Below are 11,647 nucleotides of genomic sequence, written 5' to 3'. Positions count from 1 at the left end.
GAAGATGAATATGGAGGATGGCTTAGTCGTGACATCATGTATGCTTCTGATCTCTTTATACTTATAGGGAAATTCTAACTACTCTAACAATGGGTATGTTCGTTCGCTTTAGTCTTACATACAAGTTCGTTATATTAAATCATGAACAGAATCGATAAAGGGTTTCGGTAGGTTGATACATTTACAAATTTGTACTTTTATTCCACATATACTTCTATTAATTTTTATTTAACAATTTAATTTATATTTTATTATTGTGGAATTGTCAAATTGTTAAATGGAAGTAAGAGAAATGTCAGATGTCAAATTAATTTTTTCTATCGATAAATACTAACATATAAGTTACTTGGATTTAAATGCAGAAGAGACTTCACATACTATGCTGATGTATGTTTTAGAGAGTTTGGCGACAGAGTCTTGTATTGGACGACTGTCAGCGAACCCAACATTTTTGCCTTTGGTGGGTATGATCACGCAACCTGCCCACCTCAACGATGTTCTCCCCCATTTTGTGCTACAAAGAGCAATAGGGGCAACTCGACCTATGAACCCTACTTGGCACTTCATCATATTTTGTTAGCTCACTCTTCAGCTGTCAGATTGTACCGGAGAAAGTATTGGGTATATACCTAATCTTACATATACATGTTTAAATGGCAAAATCTTCAACAAATATACTTCGCACTAAACATAAAGGATCTGTCTAGAGTGTAATTCATCAGAAATTTTGTCGATTGCGTAATCACTATCAGTGCGAAGAGTTTTTAATTATTATCTCTTCACATTTTTATTATCTGGTTATACCTAATGTGGTTTTGGATTAATTGACCATTTCAACTTAAATTCTTAAACTTCTAATCCTTATCTGATTTTCAATCTCTATATATTGACTTTGTTTCATCTCACATCCAAACTTTGTTGGCAAAGAATGTTCTTTTTCTGAGAAGCTCATGTAACATTGCAGAACAAACAACATGGATTTGTTGGTATCTCTATCTTCTTGTTTGGACTTTTACCTCAAACAAATACAGAGAAAGACAAGGCAGCAACTCAACGAGTTCGTGACTTTTATGTTGGTTGGTAAGCAACAAACCTTAAAATTGGTTTGTTTTACTTCTTTCTTCCACTTCATTTGACTGAAGTTCTGTCGCATGCTATTCTATCTTCTTAAAGACTGCTTTCTTTAATTGGACATATCAATACATATCTCCAAGAATAATAAACTTGGCATTTTTAGAAGTATGCTTTGATATTGCAGGGTTATGGAACCCTTACTGTATGGAGACTATCCAATTTCCATGAAGAAAAATGCTGGTGAAAGAATTCCGGCCTTCACAACTCGTGAATCTGAACAACTCAAGGGTTCATATGACTTTATAGGACTCATTCACTACACCAATATCAATATCTCAGACAATTCTGAAGTCCTTAAGAACCAACTGAGAGATTTCAACGCAGACATGGCTGCAAAGTTTTGTAAGTACTTCTTTAGGCTAAAGGATAGTGAATTTAGTAAGAGATTAAAGTGTTACAAATTAAAGTATGAATAAATTTTTACAGTATATGTTAGAGAATGGAGGGTCTATGAGAGAAGAAAGAGAAAACAGAGGACTTAACTGCTAATCAGTTAAGTGGGTTGGGAAAGAGGTCCTATAACAGTATATAACGAAAGAAGTACTTATAAACACTTAATCTTTTAGATCATCTGTGGTATCATTACATATGGGTTTGTTCAACTTGTGGACTTTCACATCATTTACCATTTCACTCTAATGTAACCTTACATAGCCTAATGATCTATTTGATATGATAAAAAGTAATAATAAAAAGTTGGACAACGTTACATTATAATGACTTGTCGTCTTTCTGGTTTTGCAGTAGGAACGCATCTGTTTACAAATGAAGAGGTATCAATAAAATAAAATGTAACATAAATTGGTTCTATTTTTTAGATTAACCATTGTGCAAATAACTGACTTTTCGCTTTACATTATTCAGTACCCTATCACACCGTGGGTTATGCGGGAAGAATTGAATAAATTCAAGCTCCTCTACGGCAATCCTCCTATATTCATTCATGAAAATGGTCTCTCTCTCTCTCACTCTCTCTCTAACATTACGTATAATTGCAATAAATATTTTTTAGTAAAATCAACCCTTGATGTTATGCGGATTGAATATTAAGGTCGGGGTCATAGTTCTGTTGTAAACAAAGCAACCAGATTACATCAGACATTTTTGGTTCTATCATGCTCATTCCTGTTTATACTGTTTACCATATACATGCGGCTAACAATGCCATTGGTAAATGGCATAGTGCACTTAACTTGTATTGTCCTACATAAACCACCTTTAGACTTAGTTGTATGGAACTTTCCTCAACAATTTTATTACGTATGTATCAATGTTAAACTAGGAACTCCTGTTAATGAAATCTAGGTTTCTCGTGTGGAACATGATAAGTTCAAATGATTGAACGACTTACTGATTAAATTTGGGTTGTTAGGTCAACGGACAGCAAGCAATTCGTCACTACAAGACGTGTCAAGGGTGAAATACTTGCATGAATATATTGGTGGAGTGCTTGATGCCTTGAGGTATGTTACCACTGCTCTAATTCATGGAATAAATGTAGAAAAATAAGCGTGGCATAATACTCTTCAATTCATTGATAATTTTCATTCAACCTTCACATCTTTTAAATACATACAAATAGAATCTTAGACCAAATATAAATAATAAAAATTAAAAACAAAATATCAACGTACTTAATATAGAAACAACTATTTAATCTATTTCTATCTTATATTAACAAAATACCTAAATAAATAGAAAATTAAACTACCAAACTCTATTTTATCTGTATTAAAATCAAATAAATATTATTTGGCTCAAACTAATAAAATAAACTCAAAAAAAATTAATAATAAATTCTTTAGATTTAAGTTTATCCTAACAATAAATATATCACTTTTTTTCATCAATTCCACATGAATTCCTTAAGTTGGTGGACTAGCTTTTTGTTTACGACTGCGGAATCTAAATTATGGATAACTGATCTATTGGACTACATTGTTTATAACTAATCTTGAGAAGTGACTAATGTATAGAACTTATCAAACATACCCAGAACACCCACCCACCGACAAGCAAAAGACCACAAATACTTCAACTAGAAGAAACATAGTCATCAATAGATTGTAATACAGTGGTTTATTTTTTCTGTAAGTGTTCCCATAAGCACCTCTGTTCCGTTCTGATATTCTGCATCACCCCAAAATTTTTCAGAAATGGATTAAACATAAAGGGGTATTTTTCCTGGTCTTTCCTGGATTTGTACGAGTTGTTGGATGGATACGAAGCTAGCTTTGGCCTATACTATATTGATAGGAATGATCCAGAGTTGAAGAGACACCCAAAGCTCTCTGCAAAATGGTATAGCCGATTTTTGAAGGACAGAAGCACTTCTATAGTTGGAACTGTTGAACTTGAGAAGGATCCCTCACTCATTTCAATTGGCCACTTATTTGAGTAGGTTCTTTGTTTGTTATCACGAATAAGTCATTGCACAAAGGTGGTATTAGTATGCTTACTTTCCCTTAAATACATGAGAATAAGATATCTGGGCATATTTCAATTCAGATTGTAAAAGAAGGATAGAGAGAGCTAACTTGTAAAGCATTCTCATGACAAAAATGAAAAATGAAAATTGTGATATTATAAAGTTAAAACGGTTGACCTTATTTTAAAATAATAAAAAATAAAATTGATATATTATGGAGATAATGCAGGATTAAATACGAAAGTACTATGCTTATGAATTAATATTTATTATTTGTAAGATTGTTATAAAATAATTTTAATTTTCTTTTTCAAATTGCCCAGGCAAAAAATTGTAAACGTCTATCCAGCAAAAAGAAACGGTAAAAGTTGAAAATACTCTTTTTGTATCTTTTTGCAACCAGGAAAGAATATACAACTACCTGTTTTTTTGTCCTATTGGAACTCCAAGAGACAACATGTCATCATATCCAGAAACACCGTCCACAAGAAAAAAATTATTTATACTTATACGTCTTTAAATTTTGACAGATAAAATATTTTCATCATTAAGACAAATCCATATCCAATTAAAAGTGCATGAAAACGACAACAAAATTATCTTTAAAAAATTGATAGTAAAAAATTAGTTTGCAATATTTCTCCTTAATGTTGAGATAATTTCATTTCTAGATAATTTAAGAAAAAAAAAATAGAAACACAAAAATAGTAGTCTTATCAATTTTAATTTAGGTTAAAAGCTCTTTTTGGTCCCAGTTTTAGTTGGAAAAATTTGAATTGGTCTCCATGTTTTTTTGTGTTCAATTTGGTCCTAAAAAATGTAATTGGAGTTCAATTGAGTCCTTTTCACTAACTCTGTCTAAATTGATAACGACTTGTTGTCCAAATGTGCAATTTTATTGTGAGGTGTCATTTATTGCGTGACTTGGAGTCCTCAGTGGCATTTAAAGTTATTTTGATTTTTTTTTATAACTTTTTCACTGGTTCAAAGGACTGAAACCTGAATAGAGTTCATAGTTTTCTTCTTCACTGGATCTTAACAGCCTCCTCGTTCTTCTTCTTCTTCCCTTACGACCTCCACCACTGGGCGAAACCTTACCCACCTTGTTGTCAGCCACCTAGCGTCGCCGTTATCCTTCATCAATGCGCCACCAAAATCGCGCCCTCACCATCTTCATCGCGATAGAGAATCTTCCATGGCCATCTTCAAGAAGCTCCGTCGTTAGCCTTGCAACCTCCATCTACATCGCATCTTGATCAGAGAAATCTGCATAGCGGCACAAGCAGAACCTCCATAATCTCGCACATTCATCTCCATCACCTGCTAACCCATAAATCAGAAAATCCCAACTTCCATGGAACCCTAAATTGAGCCGCTGTTCAACCTCGCGAGTTCGTCTCCTCGCAATGGTACCTGCAACAAAACCCAGAAATCGTGAAGATCCAGCAGCACCTTCGCAGATCCGCAACACAGCTAGACTGCCGCTGCGGTCGCCGTGGTCTATGTTCGCGACGTCTTCTGCCAGCAGCTTCATGCGTGGGGTTTTAGCGGATGGGATAGAATGGATTTTGTTTAAGGTGCTAGCTTAACAGCCTCATCTACATCAGCATCTTCGTATACAATAAAAAGGGATTTGCCACCAATCTCCAGAGTAAAAATGGGTGGAAGAGTGAAAAAGAATACTATTAAAAACATGTGACTGGCATTAATAATCTGGTGTAATGGTTTTTCTATGGTATGTTTGGAAGGGTTGAAGATGAACATGTGGCAGTGGGAGTGACAGAGTGAAATGGAGTTGCAACCCCAATCTGAAATACATTTTCAAAAATCCTAATTTCAACTAAGAATGCCACTAAGGACTCCAAGTCAGCCAATAAATAACATCTCAAAATGGAATTGTATATTTGGACAAACCGTTATCAATTTAGACGGAGTTAGTGAAAAAGACTCAATTGAACTTCAATTACATTCTTTAGGACCAAATTGAACACAAAAGAAACATGGGGATCAATTCGAATTTTTCCAACCAAAACTGGGACAAAAAGAAGTTTTTAATCTTTAATTTATTAAAAATATTAATTGTTGCTATCAACTTTTGGATGTCAAAAGTAAGGTTATGAAGACTTATTTATATAAAATTGATTTCATCACTATTTCATTACAGTTACAGAAATTAAGTGTATTTTGCATTACAACATAAAAGAGAATCCAAATTAATCTGTACATATGTTATTGTTATTATTGTAAACAGGTGAAAGGAGTTGCTAATGAAGACGGAAGAAGTGTTAGCATATGGGATACCTTTGCCACGCTGGTTCCTTTCCTTCACTCTTCATTCTTTCCTCTTCCCATCCTTCTTAACAATTTTATGTAAATATAGATTTTTCATATTTTTGGAAATTTCGTACAATAAATCAGAATTAAGAAAATAATACCGTATAATTGTTTTTATTATTGTAAAGTTTAAAAAAATATTAAGAATTAATTAATTAAAAAAATACAAGGCTTAAAGTGAAATCCAAATTATTAAGTCAAATTTTTAATGTTTGTGTTATGTAATTCTGTAGACTTAAAGTTATCTAAAACTGAGACTATGATTTGATAATAAGATGTGGTACTGACCTTAACACGTGGCACTCAGTGTTATGTCACACTTGCAAGGTACATACCGATCATTATTCACTTAAAACTTCAGTCTACGCAATAATTTTTACTGAACATGCGCATGGAGGAAATGGAGATGTAGCCTATGATGGGTACCATAAGTATAAAGTGAATACGCTTGGCCTCAGTATTTTTTTATTTTATTTGCCCGTTATTGCATTCATGGTGATGTGATTCTCCCATTTGTGAAAGATTAGAGAAGATTGAGGCATAAGCTGATCTAATAATACAAGTTTAGCCACTATTTTGTTCGAACTATTGAAGCGTCACAGTAGCACCATTTGATTTTAATTGTTTTCCCTAAAATATATGTAATGCAGGAAGATGTGAGACTAATAGTGGATACAGGACTTGAAGCCTATAGATTTTCCATTTCTTGGTCCAGACTGTTACCAAGTATGATTCTCAACAGAAGCCCTTGAATTTTATTATATATATTTATATATCTTTGCAGGATAAAACCATTCTCAACACTTTCAAAAACCTTATGTTTCTCCTTAGATGGTAGAGGACCCATTAATCCCAAAGGATTGCAGTACTACAACAATCTCATCAATCAGCTCATCACCAATGGTTACACTAAAATTTTGGTCTCTTAATTAGTTTGCAAAACTAGCCATGCATTGAATTCACTCGAAATAAATAAATAAAAAATAAATTCTCTATTAGAATTAAGGGCAGAAGCATAATATTCCACACAAATTATATCTCTTATGCTTTAAGAAAAGAGAGCACGTGACACAGAGAGAGAAAGTAAAAAAGATGAGAGAGTTCGAAGATCTTAGAGAGAGCGAGAGTTGAGAGCTCTGCTAGGGTTTCACTCTCAAATCACCACACACACGGCCATAACCACCACTCACCGGAGCAGAATCACACAAAGAGCAACCACACACACTTAGAGAATGTATGATTTACAATTATTTATACAAATCAAAGTCGGGATGTTAATGAAAAAATAACTCTGTTTTTTTGTTTATCTTAACACTCCTCTTAAACAAAAACAGTAAAGAAACACAATTTTATGAAAACTCCTTTTTCCACCGTTTGAATCGGTGAAAACTCTACCTTTGACCTGAAAAACGTTTTCATCGATTAAAATTGTAAAAACTTCTCCCTCTGAGCTGATCTCTACTCCTGAGACGAAAACCCTTGGTTTTCGTAGCCCTTTTCTGCCGATCTAGACCGATCTCCACTTTTCTCACTCCGATATGCTTTCTAAGTGTTAGAAAGCGTTCACCTTTCAATCCTTAGTAAGTATATCTGCATTCTGATCTTCAGATCTGCATTGTACTACTTCGAGTTTCCCTTTGCTGACGTGTTCCCTGATGAAATGAAAACGTGTCTCAATATGTTTGCTCCTACCATGCGATGTAGGATGTTTAGTCAAGTCTATGGCTGACTTGTTGTCAATAAGCAGTCTAACCTTTCCTTGTACTTCAATCTTCAATTCCCTCATCAATGAACATAGCCAAGCTGCTTGACAAGTGGCTTCACAGGCAAAAATATACTCAGCCTCACAAGATGGCAAAGCCACTACAGGTTCCTTAGTAGAGCTCCAAGAAATTGGTGCTCCCTAACAGGAAAAACACATACCCTACAGTACTTTTCCTATCAACCTTATCTCCGCACCAATCTGAGTCTGAGTAAGTAGTAACTCGTACCTCTCCTCCTGGTTCACCACTTGTCAACAATATTCCAAACATGGAAGTACCTTTTAGGTACCTCAGAATTCTCTTAACAACATTCAAATGAGAGACTCTGGGATTCTGCATGAATCTACTAATCAAGCCCACACTGAAACTAACATTTGGCCTAGTATTACACAAATACCTTAGGCTTCCAACCATTCTTCTGTACTCTGTAGGATCAACAGCCTCTTCCTCAGGATCTTTCTCAAGCTTCAAACCAACTTTTGCTAGAGTATTGGCAGGGTTGCAATGAAGCATGTTATACTTAGTTAACATGTCCAAAGCATATCTGGACTGATGCATCAACATACCCTCATCAGTTTTGGTGAATTCAATCCCAAAAAAGTAACTAAGCTAACCCAGATTACTCGTTTCAAACTCTTGTAACATTTGGACTTTGAAATCAGCATTCTCTCAACACTACTCCCTGTAACTAGCAGATCATCCACATATAAACATACTATCAACTTTTCTTCTCTCTCATCCTGCTGATAACACTGAACATACACTCCATGTTTAGAAATACACTTCTCAAACTCAATGCTTCTCACAAAACCATCTATCCTTTGATTTCAGGCCCTTAGAGCTTGCTTGAGCCCATATGGAGCCTTCTTCAACCTGTACACCTTTTCAAGATGCTTCTTGACTTCAAATCCTTGAGGCTGGAAAACATACACTTCTTCTTCCAAGTTCCCATTCAAAAAAGCAGACTTTACATCTAATTGATGTAAGGTCCAGTTGTTCTGCACAGCCAAGGAAACCATCAGTCTCACTGTCTCCATTCTGCCCACTAGAGCAAACACCTCTCCATAATCAATCCCTTCCCGCTGTAAGAACCCTTTGGCCACCAATCTGGCCTTGTATCTTGTCACCACCCCTTGAGGATTTATCTTGGACTTATAAATCCACTTCAAAGTTATCGGTCTCTTGTTAGGAGGAAGTTCTATTAGCTCCTAGGTCTGGTTTTTCTCAATTGAACCCAATTCTTTCTGCATGGACTTGTACCACCTCTCATCCTTCATTGCCTGCTCAAACTCCACTGGCTCTACTTCTGTTATTAAAGCAAAATGAACAAAATTCCCCTCTGATGAAATGGTTGCATCATAGGCTAGATCATAGTCTCCCAGATGTGTTGGCAACTGAGTGACTTTAGAGGACGTCCTAACACTCTCCTCCCTTCTGCATACCTCTAATTCTGCTGCAGGTTCACTTTCCAACTCAATGGTTGGTCCTTCTTTCTCTTCTAAATCCTACTGCCATTCTCCAGCTTCATCAACTTTCACATCCTTGCTGATTGAAGTTGCACCTGTTACAAGGTCATATAACTTGTACCCACTTGTAACATGATACCCTATCAGAATCAATGGAATTCCCCTGTCATCCAGCTTCTTTCTCAACTGTTCTGGAACATGTTTATAGCATAGGGACCCAAAATCTTTCAGATGCTTAACATCTGGCTTCACTCCTGTCCAAGCCTCCTTTGGTGTAACACCATTTAGTCTCTTTGTTGGAGACAAATTAAAAACATAGGTAGCTATCATCACAACCTCACCCCATAGGAAACTAGGCAGCCCCTTACTCTTCAACATGCACCTTACCATATTCAAAATTGTTCTGTTTTTCCTCTCTGGTGCCCCGTTGTGTTGAGGTGTGTAGGGAGGAGTGACTTCATGAACAATTCCCTCCTTTTCACAATAGTCTCTGAAATCAGTGGAGATATACTCTCCTCCTCCATTTTTTCTCAGGATTTTCAGTTTCTTTTCACTTTGCCTTTCCACCAAATTCTTGAATTTCAAAAACTGTTGCAGCACCTCCCCTTTTCTCTTCAAAAGATAGACCCAACATTTCCTGGTCCAGTCATCTATGAATAGTAGAAAATACTTGTTGCCACCAGGTGTTTCTACTTGCATAGGGCCATACATATCCAAATACACCACTCCAAGTTTCTCTGTAGATTTCTGGGATAAAAACCTTTGAAAATTGCCTCGGGTCTGTTTGCATTGCACACACTCTTTGCAAACTATTCCTGGAATGTCTACCTTTGGTAAGCCAATCACCATTTTCTTCTGGCTTAACATTGATAGAACTTGGAAATTCAGGTGTCCATATCTGAGATGCCACAACCATTCCTCTTCCCTTTCTGTTGCAGTAAAGTAGTGATGATTTACTGCCTCCATCACCACCTTGAATGTCCTATTCTGTGATAATTTGGCCTGTATTACCTCTTTTCCATTTTGATTGAAGATGTTGAGACAATTGTTCTTCATCTTCATCATGTAGCCCTTCTAAAGCAAATGTCCAGGACTAAGTAAATTAGTCTTCAACCCAGGTACATACAGTACCTCTTCAATGACCACTTCTCTGCCATCTTCTCCTCTCAACACTACTCTGCCAGAACCCTCTGCCTCCAAACTGCTATTATCAGCAAATATGATCTTCCCATGTTCTACTCCCTGCATTCTCACAAACCAATCTTTTCTCCCGGTCATGTGAGTGGAACAATTAGAGTCAAGGTACCAAACAATGCTTTCTGGTTGTTTCTCATCATCATAGGCCATAAAAATTACTGCCTCTAAATTTGATTCTTCTTCTTGGGCCAAATTAGCCCTTTTCTTAGGTTTATTCTTAGCCCCTTCACCTTTCCAACACTCTTTGGCATAATGACCCAGTTTCTGGCACTTATAGCATTTCACCTTTTTCTTATCAAACTTTCATTCTCCATCAACATTCTTTGATTTCTTTTCTTTTCCAGACTCAGTGGACTCTTCTCCTTGCTAGTCTTGAGAGTATTTCCCTTTCTTGCCTCCTTTTCCTCCTTTCTTGAAGCCCTTTTTCCCTTTCCCCTGTGATCTGACCTGCAGGGTCTGCTCCTGACACTGTCTGCGCTCATTGAGGTGTAACTCATGGGCTTCTAATGAGTGCAGCAGTTCCTCACTATCAATATCCTCCTTCCTTTGAGTTTCTTCAATGGCAACCACCACATAGTCAAATCTTGGGGTTAGAGTCCTTAGAATTTTGTCTACAATATACTCATCTGTCATCTTATCACCACAAGCCCTCATTTTATTCACTAATTCATGTACCTTGTCAAAGTACTCAGCCACGGTTTCACTCTCCTCCATGATCAGAGTTTCAAACTGCCTCAATGCCTGTAGTTTCACCTTTGCATTTCTGTCTCCATCACCATAGGTCTTCACAAGAATGCTCCAAATCTCCTTTGTAGTACCAACATTTGAGATTTTGTTGAAAATCTTCTGACTAACACATTGATACATCAAGAATATGGCCTTACTATCCATTTTCTCCAATATCTTGTGTTCTTTCTTGCCTTTTCACTCAATCCATGCACTCCTTCCTCAATGATCTCCAACACTATCTCCAACTAACGAGTCTTCTCTGCCAGAATTACCATCAATGAGACCAATCACCTCTATGGTCATCACTGGCGCTGTTGTCTTATATTAATATGATACATTATATTTGATATTTATTAATTTTTATTTTGATTGTATTCGTAAATTAATAATTGATTAGGTTGGAGATATGAAAATCATGATGAATGGTAAAATTTGGGAAATGTGATTAACTGTATTATGGTGTTTGGTCATGGTTGATGAGTGCAGAGTTTGATGGTTTAGGAAAATCCCAATTTTTGTTCAAACTCCTAAAGTAAAAAATTCTCAATTTCATTTTGTTTTCGTTTTCTCCATTGTTGTGAAAGATATATAGATTT

The 11,647-nt window shown here is 35.9% G+C and overlaps 1 protein-coding gene and 1 pseudogene across 1 annotated transcript; one reads left to right on the top strand and one right to left on the bottom strand.

Annotated features, from left to right (window-relative positions):
- Positions 1 to 364: 364 nt before the first annotated feature.
- LOC106771996 lies at positions 365 to 3,743 on the top strand (annotated as a pseudogene).
- A 6,456-nt stretch (positions 3,744 to 10,199) lies between these two features.
- LOC106770448 lies at positions 10,200 to 11,213 on the bottom strand. The gene is made up of 2 exons (XM_014656258.1): positions 10,770 to 11,213; positions 10,200 to 10,592 (listed from the first exon to the last, which is right to left on the bottom strand). The coding sequence occupies exons 1-2, from the start codon at positions 11,211 to 11,213 to the stop codon at positions 10,200 to 10,202; spliced, it is 837 nt and encodes a 278-aa protein (XP_014511744.1).
- Positions 11,214 to 11,647: the final 434 nt, after the last annotated feature.

This window comes from Vigna radiata, chromosome 8 (genome assembly GCF_000741045.1).
Source record: "Vigna radiata var. radiata cultivar VC1973A chromosome 8, Vradiata_ver6, whole genome shotgun sequence".
Taxonomy (NCBI): domain Eukaryota; kingdom Viridiplantae; phylum Streptophyta; class Magnoliopsida; order Fabales; family Fabaceae; genus Vigna; species Vigna radiata.
This window is presented reverse-complemented; position numbering and strand designations above follow the sequence as displayed.

Excerpts from the sequence above, each read along its gene's own strand:
- LOC106770448 (XM_014656258.1), bottom strand. The coding sequence starts at position 11,213 with ATGGATAGTAAGGCCATATTCTTGATGTATCAATGTGTTAGTCAGAAG. Across the intron at positions 10,593-10,769 it reads GTCAGGAGCAGACCCTGCAG|TGCCAGAAACTGGGTCATTA; the intron begins GTCAGATCACAG and ends AAATGCTATAAG.